The sequence below is a fragment of the Anabrus simplex genome, chromosome 7, assembly GCF_040414725.1.
Source record: "Anabrus simplex isolate iqAnaSimp1 chromosome 7, ASM4041472v1, whole genome shotgun sequence".
Taxonomy (NCBI): Eukaryota; Metazoa; Arthropoda; class Insecta; order Orthoptera; family Tettigoniidae; genus Anabrus; species Anabrus simplex.
Genome location: NC_090271.1, coordinates 112,913,629 through 112,930,071, shown reverse-complemented (window position 1 = coordinate 112,930,071; position 16,443 = coordinate 112,913,629). Strand labels below are relative to the sequence as shown.

Genomic DNA, 16,443 nt, shown 5'->3' with positions numbered 1-16,443 from the left:
TGGACAAAGAAAGACCAGGGCCGCGAAGGGCGTGAAAATGAGAGTCCTTAGGACTCGCAACCTAATACTGTCGGGGTGCGAAAAGAAAAAGAGTTGACCAAGAGAGGTCGGATAAGGTAGATGAAAGTGAGCAGCTTGATACAAATAAGTGGAAGTAATGTCAGGACTCAGCTAAGGACCCCGTAGACGCCAACCCAAGCTCTTCCCCTGGGGCCCGTTTTAGTTGCCTCTTATGACAGACACATGACCGAGATATATATTTATGAACATTTGATTTTTGTAAAGAGAAAAGTTTTTTTTGCTAGTGGTTTAGCGTCCCACGAACTCAGAAAAGTTTTCGGCGACGATGGAATAAGATGGGATAGAAGCGGTCGTGACGTTCATTAAAGTACAGCCCTAGTATTTTCTTGATTTTAAAATGGACAACCACGGACGGCTATTTTCAGGGCTGCCGATGGTGAGGTTCGAACCCATCATCTGCTGAATGCATGCTTACGGCTACGCGGCGCGTACCATGCAGCCAATTCGTCCGGTTGTTTCCACCTTGATCCATTCAGAATTCCGTCCTATCTCTCTGCTGTGAGGTGCCACGGAGAACTACCAACAAAGTCCGGACATCAAGCAGCATGTTGCTCTAGACTAAACTCGTTTGTTGTCGCGCATTTCGCTCGTAAAAGCACACTTCTGGCACTGATCAGTCCGTCTCCAGACTCCAGATATATCTTTGCTGGTAATTGGGGTTCAGTTCAAACCGGGAGTAAGCGGTGGAGACAATTAGTTCCCGCTGAACACAAGCACATGTTGACCACCTTTGTAACCACCATTAAGACTGCTACTATAAGGCCTGCTCAATGATACCCGCTCCTCTAGTCGTCTAGCGACAGTTCGGATGGTAATTTCAGTATCGGTTACGGAAAGCATCTGGTGTTGATTGAGCTGCTATTAAAAATCCAGCCACTGCCCTCATTTAAGTCATCCACTGCTCCAGTTGTCACAGTTGTTGACCCATTTCTGTCAACACTACCCAATTACCGTATCGCTCGTTCCAAATGCGGAGCAATATGTTGATTTAAATATCCACTTCCATTGTGCTGCAGCCCGGATGGCCTTAGCCCAGGGATGGCGAACCTATGCCACGCGTGTCACTAGGTGACACGCGAACAGGATTTCGGTGGCACGCCACATGAACATATTAAACATTTTATATACGTCTTGTGCTACAGACTATACAATATCACATGGTTCGTATAGTCATAGTGTTTCACGTGTGAGAAATAAATATCGAAAACCTGGCTGTCAGTCGGTCAGTGAGTGAAGTTTGACGTGTGTGTGGTAGCCAGTAGCGCGTAATTATTCGTTGTGTGTTACAGTTTATTGAATGTCGTTTGTATACGGACCTCACAAACATGTTTTCGGTGCCGAAAAAACAGAAACTTAACAAAAGCAGTAACCGGATTCTTGAAGAACAGTGGACAACGGAATTCAGTGATAGAAATAAGCAATAACGCTTTGTGTTGCCTGTGACTGAAAACCGTCGTGTCCCGCACATTTAATGTAGGCCAAAAGCATCATTTCCGGACGGTTCGTTCCATGTCAAATGAAGAAAGAAGAGAGCTCGTTTCACAGAAAATCGAAGAATACACAAAGCAAACTATTTGTTTTGTATCATCTTTCAGGTCAAACAATAATATCAGTGCGGTTGTTTCCATCTGTCTCACTGCATGTTAGAGCATGGGAAGCCGATTTTTGACGGTGAGTTCTTGAAAGAGACTTTCTTATCGACGTCCGATACATTAATTGAAGACTTTTCTAACAAACAGCAAATAACTAACAGAATTAAAGAAATGCCAGGCAGCCGAAATACTGTCAAGGGTAGATTAATAAGAATGAGTGAACATGTTTCGGAGCATTTGAAAGCTCATTCGGATAACTCCCAGATGTATTCAGTATGTCTTGATGAAAACACGTATGTGACCTTACAAGAAAGGATTGCTGTTTTGTCTGATTTACTTGTGAAAATATGATGAGGGGAGGTAGGAATTAGTAAAATTGTTAAGTTTACGAAATATGACAATAGGTAAGGATATAATGAAGGATGTGAAGCAAGAACTTGTATTAAAAATGGGCTTTGGCTTACAGAATAGTCTCAAGTATGGTGGGTATTCGTAATGGGTTTGTGCAATTTCTTAAAGAAAACGTTAAACACCCTACAATGAACGTTGTGAAGTCAACTGTTAGAATCCCCCTTGGTTCAGACCTATGTGCTTCTTGAGTGTTACTGAAGACAAGAAGTTATGAACCTAATATAAATGACATGGGTACTAAATGTGAGAACGATATTTCACTCGAAGTTCATTAGCAATATTAGTATTTTAATTGTTTTATCTAATAATATTTAATGACGAGGGATGTTACAATGGGAGCTTGTTATATATTTTTACAAGTAATGTTACGTATTCTCGAAATACTTAAAAATGTATTTTTGATGTTTTTACAAAATACAACCACGAAAAGTGCAGTCAAATGTATTTACAAGATATATATTAAATTAAATAAGTAAATAAATCACTAAAAGGATAACTTATTATGAAACATAATTGGGAATTAAGAAAGGAAGTCGTACGGGGGGGGGGGGGGGTGAGCCATTCCTTAAAAGAAAATAGCAAGAGTGGCACAGTAAACAGTTGAGAATAATAAAACAGACTTAAAATGGCACACTAGCTGGAAAAGGTTCGCCATCCCTGCCTTAGCCTATCAAGCGAGGACTCCTTAGCCCAAAGGTCTGCAGATTACGAGGTGACACGTGGTCAGTGCGACGGATCTTTTCAACCGTTATTCTTGGTTTTCTTGATCAAGTTGGTGGCGATTATTATGTGAAAGAAAGGCAGGACTCAGCTAAGGGTCCCATGTTCGCCAACCCCCGCTCCCACGTTGAACCCCTCGGTCTCCTGGACCAAGGCCGTCAGATAGCTCTACAAGTGGTCTCCAGTAGCCTAAGTCGACTTTAAATCAGCCCTCACAACGAGGTAAGAATCCTTGTTCTGGCTGGGAATAGAATCTGGGTTCTTCTAGCAAGATGCAAGCCGGGTACTCCTAGACTGCGGGGTGACCTGATTCACCTACCTGGTTCCTTTTAATATGATGCCATATCCTCGCCTGAACTCCGTCATTTAGTCATAACGCGTGTGAATTCGTCATCAGCACACTGTCTCAATCTCCGCAGCTCAACGCGGTCAATGGTCATTGGCATTAATGCCCTTAAAAGTGAGAATAACTCTCTAGACGCCCTGCTCGTTCGTTGGGTGTGCGTTGTTTTTATTATTTGCACTTTCGATTAAAAGAGTTTGCATATAAAATTTCATCAGCTACACGAAGATTACTGTGCAAACGACGTGAAAAGGATGCTAGCCGGAATAGGAACGGGAGATTGCTGGGAAGAAGAGATTCAGAATGAAGGAATGTTACTATATGAGAAGCTAAGTTCCAGGGTGCGAAATCGGAAAGAAATGGTGGGGGGTGTGGTGGAGGGTGGGAGAGTAGGATCATAGGGCTTAACTTCTAGTGTTTATTTCAGACAGTACCCGGCGGGGAGGGGGGTATATAATTTCCCTGTAAGAATTTTAAATCTTTTTGTTCGAATTCTGTTGTTATAACAAGAATGATAAACTTTGGAAAGTTAACATTGTTAACATTGATGCTTTCACGGGGCATATTTGTAGACTGGGCTTTTGGGCTTACGCTGGGTCAAGAAAACAAGGTGGAAAGTTATTCCCTGATGCTTTTTAAGCAAATATGCACCGTCAAAACAAACATTAATTTCAGTAAATTATGTGCTCTGCATTTTCCTCATTATTTTATAATGAAATAATCACCCCCCCCCCCGGAAAATTTTACTGGGGAGGAATCTTTGAGATAAATTCGTCATTCGAGGAAAAACCTCCCCCACCTCCCGCGATTTCGCAGCTTGAAACTAACTGTAAAAGTTAAATATTGAGAAACAGAAGGTCATGTCAGAATGTAAGATCAAAAGAACATTGCTAGCATTCTATGAAATGAGCAAAAACGATGACAGTAAATAAAGAAAAACTAAGAGAGATGTAAAAAGTATGGTGTAGAGATCGTCGCTGTGCCTGCAAAAAGCACTATGTGAAATATTTTACCTTAGAACTCTGGTCGGTAATATTCTGTCATCTAATGCTCAATATTGTGCAAATATTGACATGGAATTCTCGTTCTTCATAATATATGTGCTGCGGGTCAGTATTTCTCCAAAATGATTATCACATAGCAGTTTTCGCAGGGGCAACGATGATATAAACGAAAAAGGTGAAAGGGAGAAAGATGACGAGAATCATTGTTCGTTGAGGTAGAAGCAAATATCTTGATAGTAAATCTGAAGTTAGAATGAGGGAAAGAACTTCACACAATAGTGAAACTACTGATAAAAATGTATATTGCATGGGGGAAGACAATACAATTATCTTTAATAAAAATAAATATGTGGCAAATAATGAACGGAAAATAAGCACTAATATAAGTAATGAAGAATGTCTATCTTAGGATATATGACACTGTTTAACATGTAGGTATTAAACAGTATTATTTGCTTTCTTAATCCGGATTACCGTCCACGGTCGGTTTTTCTCTCGGACTCGGCGATGGATCTTACCTCCATCGCGTCAAGGGCAGACTTTGGGTCAGTAGGATAAAACTGTGGAGGAGGACCAGTAACTCGCCCAGGTGGCTTCATTTGCCATGCCGGACAGGGGCCTTGTAGGAGGATGGGAAGAGGTAGGAAGCGGCCGTGGCCTTAAGTTAGGTACCACCCTGGCATTTGCCTGGAGGAGAAGTGGGAAACGACGGAAAACACTTCGAGGGTGGCTGAGGTGGGAATCGAACCCCGTCTACTCAACTGACAACCCAAGACTGAGTGGACCTCGTTTCAGCCCTCGTACCACTTTTCAAATTTCGTGGCAGAGGCGGGAATCGAACCCGGGCCTCCGGGGGTAGCAGCTAATCGCACTAACCACTACACCACAGAGGCGTACTTAAAACAGTATTACCTTCTTCTTCTTAATCTGTTTACCCTCCAGGGTTGGTTTTTCCTCGGACTCAGCGAGGGATCCCACCTCTACCACCTGAAGGGCAGTGTCCTGGAGCGTGAGACATTGGGTCGCGGGATACAACTGGGGAGAATGATCAGCACCTAGCACAGGCGGCCTCACGTGCTATGCGGAACAGGGGCCTTTTGGCGGAAGGGAAGATTCGAAGGGATAGACAAGGAAGAGGGAAGGAAGCGGCCGTGGCCTTAAGTTAGGTACCATCCCGGCATTTGCTGGAGGAGAAGTGGGAAACCACGGAAAACCACTTTCAGGATGGCTAAGGTGGGAATCGAACCCACCTCTAATCAGTTGACCTCCCGAGGCTGAGTGGACCCCGTTTCGGCCCTCGTACCAGTTTTTCAAATTTCGTGGCAGAGCCGGGAATCGAACCCGGCCCTCTGGAGTTGGCAGCTAATCACACTAACCACTACACCACAGAGGCGGACAAACAGTACTATAACGAGTGAAATTACTACAAAATCACTCGTGTCATGGCATTATAATTTATACTGCATTTAGAAAGGCAGAAATAATTAAAATGGATTATTATGGTACTAAATGCATGTAACAAACAATTTGGATTACAGTAAAATAATACTTTTTGTTGATCCAATACTGGGAGAATATGCTATTTTACACTATTCTACATGACGTAAACTGAAAATATTAATATATTCGTTACATCCACACACATATGATAATAATGTTAGCCTACTGGTTTTACGTCCCTCTAACTACTTTCTATGGTTTTTGGAGACTCCGATGTGTCGAAATTTTGTCCCACGTGAGTTCTTTTATGTGCCACTAAATCTTCTGACACGAGCCTGACTTATTTGAGCATATTCAAATACTACCGGAGTGAGCCAGGATCGAACCTGCAAAGTTGAAGGCCAGCGCTCTACTACTACTACTACTACTACTACTACTACTACTACTACTACTACTACTACTACTACTACTACTACTCAGCCCAGCACGAACAAAAAAGACAAAGACAAAGTCACCTCCGTACGGGCCATGAAGGCCCTTGGAGGAGTGGAAGATAAATGCTTCCACCATTGTTAATCGCGACACTTGATGGGGTAGAGTGGTTAGCTCTACGCCCGGCCGTCTTTGCCCCCAGGAATTAACCTGGTACTCATTTTTGGTGTAGGCTGAGTGAACCTCAGGGCCATATGCATCCCCGGAAGTGGAAATCTCGTTTCCTAAATTTTACTACTTCCTGACGGGGATTCAAATCCACGTCCTTCCGGGCGAACCGAGCACGCCCTTACCGCCTCGGCCAGGGCCCAGCACGAACAGAAGAATTAATTAAACTGACGTCTTTGTTTTCCAGTCTTTTGCCTGCAGTAAATATATTCATTACATTCACACACGGAAAGATTAAACTGACATATTTGTGTCGCAGACCATCTTCTCAGCTGTCTTTACATTCTCATTAGTTTGAACTTAGTCGTTACGTAGATCTTTCTTGTCTTCAGCTGTAATAGGCGCGTGTTGGTCGCTATGGGTGAACGACCTCTGCACTGAAGACAAAGCACATATCTTCCGAGATTGTTTACTAAACCTTTGCGATATACATTGGTGTTGTGTTGTATTTCAACAATATCTTAATACTTCTCTTAATATCTGAATGGTTCAATTGGGAGAATAATGTATTTTCTTATGTATGTTAGGTTGATATTTGAGACATTATAATTTAAGCATTTATATTAATTGTCTAAAACCTTTTTGAACTAAAGATAGAAAGTAATTTTACGACTATTATAGCTACACACAGTGGTTACTTGTGGAAGACGATGGGTTTAACTCATTGAGACCAAGTGCCATTATAATGGACAACCATTGTCGCATTTCTTTCTAATGATCCATCTCGGTTTTTTGCACTGCCTCTCCTGACCATTTTCTCTTTATTTTCGACCGTGGAAATATGGAATGGCTGGGGAAAATGGCAACCAACTTTGCCCTTCTGTAGTCTGATGATAGATATAACCTGCCATTATCCACCATAGTCTATGTATAACTAACTACTGTCGACTAAAATATTATGTCGAATTTTGGAGGTTGTTTATGAAATAAAAATAGGCCAACGGAAAATCCAATAACACCATCGTTTTCATCGTTTCATTTCACGTTTGGCCATGCAGGTTTCGAATTTTTAATTTATGGTTTTTAATTTTTTATAGCAGGTGGAACGCAGGAAGTCTCCGTTGTTAAACGTGTTCCAACCATACGTCAAATTTAAGGCACTGTTTCTCAACAACACGTTATCTAATTGAATCCAAATGTTAAAACAATATACACTGCGATGTTCTATACATTAATAATAAAATTCAGAATTTTGTCTCCAATAAAAAGTTATCCATTTTTAAGGTAAGTTTTTCTCGGCTCGGGGTGGTTAGAAATTGCGCTGTTGGTGGTTATCGCTTTAACGTCGCACGACTTTCCCTGCACCGGCCGGCTACTGATCCATATCATTCTACTCAATACAAATACAAACCGAAATTAAAAAGTTGATCCATTTACATATTTCACAGTCATACAGCATAACCACAGGATATATAAAGATCACAACGCAACCAAGATACCGTTGATGTATTCTACCACTCCCACCAACAGGGGGATGGAGAATTCCTGTGGGAAAACATTCTGACATCAAGAAGTCTCTTTAAATTTATAGAAATCGAAGGAACGTGGAACAAATGTCATTGACACTGTTATCTTAAAGCTAAGCCGAATCAATTGTACTGTCCCCTCCAAGAAAATAGTCAACTCTCAGTCTATTTGTTCAGCCCTACGGTATCTTTCCAGTACGTCGATGTCCGGCTGCTTGGCTAAATGGTTAGCGTGCTGGCCTTTGGTCACAGGGGTCCCGGGTTGGATTCCCGGCGGGGTAGGGAATTTTAACCATCATTGGTTAATTTCGCTGGAACGAGGAATGGGTGTATGTATTGTCTTCATCATCATTTCATCCTCATCACGACGCGCACGTCGCCTACGGGTATCAAATCAAAAGACCTGCACCTGGCGAGCCGAACATGTTCTCGGACACTCCCGGCACTAAAAGCCATACGCCATTTTATTTCAGTGCCTCGATGCATCAAAACAGACAGCTTAATTGCCTTGAGCATTACATAGTACACAGAATGTTAACAGTTTTACGTCATTGTTAACTTCGTAATCGTAAAATTCTTATTATTTCGCCTCTTTTCCCACACTATGATGGAATGGTGGGTGCAATCTGTGTCACGCCGGGTTCAGCAGTTCAGATGGTAGAGCGCTGGCCTTGTAAATGGAACTTCCCAGGTTAGATCCTGGTTAAGTCCGGTGGTACTTGAAAGTGCTCAAATACGTCACTCTCCCGTCAGTAGATTTACGGGCGGCGTAAAGAATTCCTGCGAGACAAAATTCCAGCACCTCAGCGTCTTAAAAGACCGTAAAAAGTAGTTAACATGAAGCCAATAGCATTATTATTATTATTATTATTATTATTATTATTATTATTATTATTATTATTATTATTATTATTATTATTTGCGAATGAGCCCATTAGGACTACGCAAAGTACTTAGAGACAGGCATTTGCCTTTCTTTGTGCCCACACTTCCTTCATTCGTTTGCTGTGTGCTTCTTTTCTCTCTTGAGACCATGTTGTTCCGGTCTTCTTCCTTGGTTCCTCCTCTTGGTCAACTTGCCACTTATGAATTTTGGCTCTGAAGATAACCCGGATTTGGATGTCTTCAGGTGTAATTTTTGCCAGTTTGAGATCTGTTTTAATTTCGCCAATCCATTTTATTGTGTCCGTTTTGGCTTTACTTCGGTTTTCATAAAATTCAACTATTTGCTTGGTAAGTCTATCTGGGTTTATCCTTTTTATATGTCCATCATCATCATCATCATCATCATCATCATCTGTTTACCCTCCAGGTTCGGTTTTTCCCTCGGACTTAGCGAGGGATCCCACCTCTACCGCCTCAAGGGCAGTGTCCTGGAGCGTCAGACTCTTGGTCGGGGATACAACTGGGGAGTATGACCAGTACCTCGCCCAGGCGGCCTCACCTGCTATGCTGAACAGGGGCCTTGTGGAGGGATGGGAAGATTGGAAGGGATAGGCAAGGAAGAGGGAAGGAAGCGGCCGTGGCCTTAAGTTAGGTACCATCCAGGCATTCGTCTGGAGGAGAAGTGGGAAACCACGGAAAACCACTTCCAGGATGGCTGAGGTGGGAATCGAACCCACCTCCACTCATTTGACCTCCCGAGGCTGAGTGGACCCCGTTCCAGCCCTCGTACCACTTTTCAAATTTCGTGGCAGAGCCGGGAATCGAACCCGGGCCTCCGGGGGTGGCAGCTAATCACGCTAACCACTACACCACAGAGGCGGACTTTATATGTCCAAAGAATCTTAATCTGCGTTTTCTGATGTCGCTGTGAATGTTAGAAAATTGTTTGATTTCCTGTTTCCCTCTAAGGCGGTACTGTTCATCTACGAGTTTTGGGCCTAAAATTTTTCTAATGATCTTGCGTTCCTTTTTCTGAATATTTTCTAGATCAGTTTTCCTGTTCAAAATTAGTGTCTCTGATCCATAGAGGCATTCTGGTTTTATTACTGTATTATAGTGTCTTAGTTTTGCATGCTTGGAGAGACACTTTTTGTTATAGATATTTTGGGTGAGTCTATATGCAGTTTCCATTTTTTGGCATCTAACTTCGTTGGCTTTTGTTTCTATTCCATTCTCCTGAATTATTTCACCGAGATATTTGAATTGCTGGACCCGATTTATTTTGTCATATTATTATTATTATTATTATTATTATTATTATTATTATTATTATTATTATTATTATTATTATTATTATTATTATTATTATTATTAATCTGTGTCGCATATGTGAACTTGGCCATGTTTTACGGCCAGACGCCGTGTCTCTTTCCATCCCTATGCGGAGGGATGTATTAAAATCCCCGATCCAACCGGGAATCGAACCGATAACCTCAGACACGAAGGCCGCGAAAGTGACCATTCAGCCAAAGAGTCGGACAATTTCGTTATAATAGCTAACAGAGTATATTAAACTATACCTATACATGTTTATTTACCCAAAATCATTAACTGAATTATGAATATACAAACATATATATGAATATAATTATCTTATAATCTGTAATAGTTTATAGTATCCTAATAACCATATGACGAGATCTGTAACCTGTATTTACCACCCCGTTAATGTGAATACTCCACTAGAAATCTTTCCTTATGTAAACACCTAGTTACTTAACATTGATCCTCATAACAAAAAAGCAAAAGCAAAGTCATCTCCGTACAGGCAATGAAGGCCCTTGGAGGGGTGGAAGGTAAAGGCTTCCACTATCCGTAACCTCGCCACGTGCTGGGGTAGAGTGGTTAGCTCTACTCCCGGCCGCCTTTGCCCCCAGGAATTAACCTGGTACTCATTGGTGTAAATTTTACGACCTCCTGATGGGGATTCGAACCCATGTCCTAGTGACATTACGTCGCACCGACACAGACAGGTCTTATGGCGACGATGGAATAGGAAAGGGCTAGGAGTGGGAAGGAAGCGGTCGTGGCCTTAATTAAGGTACAGCCCCAGCATTTGCCTGGCGTGAAAATGGGAAACCACTCAAAAACATCTTCAGGGCTGCCGACAGCGGGGTTCGAACCCACCATCTCCCGGATGCAAGCTCACAGCTGCGCGACCCTAACCGCACTGCCAACTCACCCAGTAAGATGAATTTCTTACAGGAAAGAAAAATAGGTTATTTCGACATGGTTCCACTATTTCTGAGTTATGCAATTTTCAAATACGATCTTACTGTAGTGTACTCTAAGAGGTTATTTGATACATTCTCCGTTCGTTGTCTTACACTATCATGAGTTCCGAACACGCTCCAGCTTTCCCAAAGAAGTGCATGTTGTTTGAGAGTCTCCTAGCTTGACACACGGAGAATTGCTACTCCAGTGTCGAGTTCAGCTAAGGCATAGATACGTATTTTCAGATATCTGTACACGAATTTAATAACAGTATATAAACATATAGATATCCCCTGAGATGGTAATTGATGGCGATTGTTGTTTTAAGAGACAACAAGACAACCTACTGTACAGTAAAAATGCAAGAGGTCCGAATCAACGAAAGATGAGTATATCGGGCAAAATAATGTGAACGCCCAAGAAAGACGTGAAAATAAGAGTCGCAGTGCTTCGTAAACCTACTACTAGGAGTGGACAACGGTTGATCAGGGGAGAGAATATAGGAAAGTTGAAAGCGAGGAGTTAGGCGCAAGTAATTGGAAATTATGCCAGATTCAGTTAGAATCTCCTTGGTTAACAACCCTTGCTCCTAAGTTGAAAGGTGGCGGTTGTGGTGAGGGTTACTCTTTTAAGAGGAACTACAACTGGACAATCATCCTCTATTAACACTAATCAGAGGGGAAAAAATAGAAGGGGTCCGGCACTTCGAACAATGAAGGTATCGGCCAAATAAAGACGAAGGCCACGAAGGACGTGTAAAAGAAAGACTCGCTAGGTCTCGATCGCTCTAATATCGTCGGGGTCAGAAAAAACAAGAGTTGACCAAGGGAGGACCGATAGGATAGATGAAAGTGAAGAGCCTGGCACAAGTAAGTTGAAGCAATGCCAGGACTCAACTAAGGACCCCGCGGTTGCCAACCCACGGTCCCAAGTTAAGAGCCTCTGGGACCCCTTATAATCCCCTCTTAAGACTGGAAGTGATACCGTGAATATTATTCTACCGCCCCCACCCACAGGGGGACACACTATGATGACAAACCTCAGATAAGTAAATTAAAAAAATGAAGAAGAACTCTGGATGTATGCTAATATGATCTCTTATTTATCTCTCTACATATGAGGAATCCGTTCCTAAATTTGACATAAGTATGTCTTAGGACTACGGTTCATCTGAAAATTTGCGTGACGGAAGTTCGTGTGATGGAAGTGTAATCCTAGCAACTGTGCAGGCTGTGATGGAAGGTATGGATGGATGGTCAGACAGTGTTGCCTAGCAACCGTGGTGGTCATCTGAAATTATCAGCCGTTAATGCATGGCCATGACTGAGAGACATATTTATGATCATTTGAATTTCAAAAAGGGAAGAGTGCTTTTTTCTCCTCACATTCTTATTAATTTATGTATAAAATTGTGAAGAAACAATTCTTTTCCAACTCGATTACTGCCTACAAGTATATAATGACCATGCTTAAGTATTGACATTGTGTGTTTTCTAAATGTATGTAAGCGTACTGTGATATTTTCTTGATATTACATGCTCATGAAAATTGAGGTTTTTTTGTCTTCACCAAATGGAAGGCTTCCTTACATTTTTCACATTAGTTTCATCCATAGCAAAGCCCAATTTAGGTTAATTACTTTTCCTTTCAAAATAGTTTCCATTTCATAATGTTTATAAATTGACAGCCCTGATTGATGTGGTGGTGGTGATTATTGTTTTAAGAGGAAGTACAACTGGGCAACCATTCTTTATATAACACTAATCAAAGAGAAAAAATGGAAGGGGTCAGACACTTCGAAAAATGAAGGTATCGGCCAAAGGAAGACAAGGGCCACGAAGGGCGTGAAAATGAAAGACTCCCTAGCCCTCGCAAACCTAATAGCGTCGGGGTCGGAAAAGAGTAAGGGTTGACCAAGGGAGGTCGGATAGGATAGCTGAAAGTGAGGAGCCTGGCACAAGTAAGTGGAAGGAATGCCAGGACTCAGCTGAGGGCCCCGTGATCGCCAACCCACGTTCCAAAGTTCAGACCCCCTGAGGCCCCTTTTAGTCGCCTCTTACGACAGGCAGGGGATACCGTGGGTGTTATTCTACAGCCCCCACCCACAGGGGGACCCTAATTGAGGCGTTCACTATAACAACACCACAACACTGATTTTTTCTTTCCTTCGTAATTGAAGACTGTGTGGGCACAAACCAAAAAGAACCCCATGGCACCACAGCCCCGAAAGGCCTTGGCCAATCAAGCGACCGCTGCTCAGCTCAAAGGCCTGTAGATTACGAGGTGACTTGTGGTCGCCACGACGAATCCTCTCGGCCGTTATTCTTGGCTTTCTAGACCGAGGCCTCTATCTCACCGTCAGATAGCTCCTCAATTCTAATGACGTAGGCTAACTGAGCCTCGAATCAGCCCTCAGGTCCAGGTAAAAATCCCTGATCTGGCCCGAAATCGAACACGGGGCCTCCGGGTACGAAGAAGGCACGCCACCTGTACACCACGGGGCCGGTACAAATTTAGAACATACTACTGTAAATATAAACCGCAGAATTTAGCATTATAGTTGGCGATCATTTAGGGGCTTACTACATGTAGGCGGTAGGATACGTTGCGTTCAGTGGCTAGCCAGACAAGAGTATTAATTATTTTAGATATTAAATTAAAGTTAAGTTTGTAGAATATTAGCTGGAGTAACCTGCAATCATTTTATAATTTATTTTAAATATTAAAGTTAAATATAGTTAGTAAAATATTAGCTGAAATGGCATGGTAGAACCATTTAATTTACATTTTTCAAAATATTAAATTTTCTCTCGGAAGATATTGGGTGAAGTCATTCAGACGCATTTGATTCTATTTCTTCCAAATATTAAATTACATTTTCGTTTGTTAAATATGAATGCAAGTAACGTGAAACAATCTTATTTAATTTCTTTAAAGATGAGATAAAATGAAAGAACTATTTTTATTACCTTTACACTTCTAAATCTTTAAGACGAAAAGTGATTTATTTGGAATGGTTCATTTCGCTGGCACGGGGGCTGGGTGTATGTGTTGTCTTCATCATAATTTCATCCTCATCACGACGCGCAGGTAGCATCAGGGCGTCAAATCGAAAGACCTGCACCTGGCGAGCCGAACATGTCCTCGGGCACTTCCGACACTAAAAGCCATTCGCCATTTCATTTGGAATGATTAATTAAATTCCTTAGATATCTATACAAGAGTCGTAATTCATTATCAGTGTTTTTTAAATATAAAAAGAGTAAATAACAATTAATTTGTGTCATCTGCTCTGTTATCATTTTTTTATTAATTGAATGTTATAGTACGCCCCTATGCAAAAAAAATTTTTTGTCTAAAAACTAACAGTCAATATTTCTATTTCATAATTTCAGGATTACAGGTTATGGCAGAGAACTCCTCATTTATATTGTTGTTCTTTCTTACCTCGTAAGACATAACCCCATTGTGTCCATATTTGCTGAAGATCTCGTGCAGGAAGAAGCGATGGTCGTGCGGAATATCATTGTTGTTTCCTTTGGGGGGAGATGTCTGTTGAGGCGTCGTGTGGCCAGAACAGAGAACGGCTACCTGAAGTACTAATGCAAGAACCGTCTCACGCTTCATCTTGACACTACAGCTGACTGCCTCAAACATACACTTTTATCGCGCTTTTAGCTCGCTAACTGAACTTTGGTTCCACTCTAGACAACACTTAACTGCCAGCCCACACTAGCTGGAGGGATCATTTGAGGCGGATGTGAAGTACCACATGTCATATCACTCATATTGTTTCAAAAGGATCAGCTACGCTTAATCTCGTCTAATCCTTCGAAATCTCGACTTACTGTGATGCAGCCACTGGAATATCATTGATGCGAAGGACATGCTTGTTGACTGTTTATAGAGTAATGATATAGTCCCCCAGCAGAGAGCAGCACTTCACGGTCGCGGTACTAAGTGCATATTTTACACAGTGCATTGGACATTTTGATCTACATAGGCAATGGTGACTGGTCCAGACGAGACTGGATAGGAATGTCATACCATTTTTGATACAAATATGCTCTACTTGTCCGCCTCTGTGATGTAGTGGTTAGTGTGATTAGCTGCCACCCCCGGAGGCCCGGGTTCGAATCTCGGCTCTACCACGAAATTTGAAAAATGGTACGAGAGCTGGAACAGGGTCCACTCAGCCTCGGGAGGTCAACTGAGAAGAGGGTTGTTCGATTCCCACCTCAGCCATTCTCGAAGTGATTTTCCGTAGTTTCCCACTTCTCCAATGGCTTCCTTCCCTCTTCCTTTTCTATCGCTTCCGATCTTCCCATCCTCCCCGCAAGGCCCCTGTTCAACATAGCAGGCGAGGCTGCCTGGGCGAGGTACTGGTCATCCTTCCCAGTTGTATCCCCGACCCAACGTCTCACGCTCCAGGACACTGCCCTTGAGGCGGTAGATGTGGGATCCCTCGCTTAGTCCGAGGGAAAAGTCAACCCTGGTGGGTAAGCAGATTAAGAAAGAAAGAAAAGATACGAAGGCTGGAACGGGGTCCACTCAGCCTCGGGAGGTCAACTGAGTAGAGGTGGGTTCGACTCCACCCCATCCGACCTCAAAGATGTTTTTCGTGGTTTCTCACTTCTCCTCCAGGCTTTGGTACCTAACCTAAGGCGACGGCCGCTTCCTTCTCTCTTCCTTGTCTCTCCCTTCCAATCTTCCCATCATCCTGCAAGGCCCCTGTTCAGCATAGCTGGTGAGGCCGCCTGGGCCTGGTATTGGTCCTCCACCCCAGTTGTACCCCCGCCCCAAAGTCTCACGTTCCAGAACACTGCCCTTGAGGCGGTAGAGGTGGGATCGCTCGCTGAGTCCGAGGGAAAAGCCAACCCTGGAGGGTAAACAGAATAAGAAAGGAAGAAAGAAACAAAATAATAATAATAATAATAATAATAATAATAATAATAATAATAATAATAATAATAATAATAATAATCTGCTTTTCCTGGAACAGTGGAATTCGCTATTACTTTAACGGTGATGAAACCTGAAGCTCTTTATGCTTCAGAAACGCTCAATTTACACCATAAAAATTTAAAGGAACAATTAGAGATTAAAGAAAGGAAATTCATGAGAAAATCTTAGGGCCAGGAATTAAAAATGGAATACATTACCCCAAAATCAACTCGAAAATATATTTAAAATATCTAAACTTACTGATACAATTAGACTGCAGCGAATTCAATTTTTAAGCCGTTTGGAAAGAATGCATTTTTTTGTAAGTTGCTTTACGTCGCACGGACACAGATAGGTTTTATGGCGACGATGGGACAGGAAAGGGATAGGAATGGGAAGGAAGCGGCCGTAGCCTCAATGAAGGTACAGCCCCAGCATTTGCCTGGTGTGAAAATGGGAAACAACGGAAAACCATCTTCAGGGATGCCGACAGTGGGGTTCGAACCCACTATCTCCCGAATACTGGATACTGGCCGCACTTAAGCGACTGCAGCTATGCAGCTCGGTTGGAAAGAATGAATAACAACAGACTTACTTATCGCATACACAGATTTTTGCAAATC

At 42.3% G+C, this 16,443-nt stretch overlaps 2 protein-coding genes across 4 annotated transcripts in view; one reads left to right on the top strand and one right to left on the bottom strand.

The window, feature by feature from the left end:
• Positions 1–14,764, bottom strand: part of LOC136877311 (zinc transporter ZIP5) — a 170,834-nt gene extending 156,070 nt beyond the window's left edge. The window contains exon 1 of the mRNA XM_067151245.2: positions 14,324–14,764. Within this exon, the coding sequence (XP_067007346.2) occupies positions 14,324–14,533 (210 nt within the window). The 5' untranslated portion in view covers positions 14,534–14,764. The remainder of the gene's footprint in view (positions 1–14,323) is intronic.
• The window catches only part of LOC136877313 (bile salt-activated lipase), a 325,663-nt gene that overhangs the window by 140,568 nt on the left and 168,652 nt on the right, over positions 1–16,443 (top strand). The window lies entirely within an intron of this gene.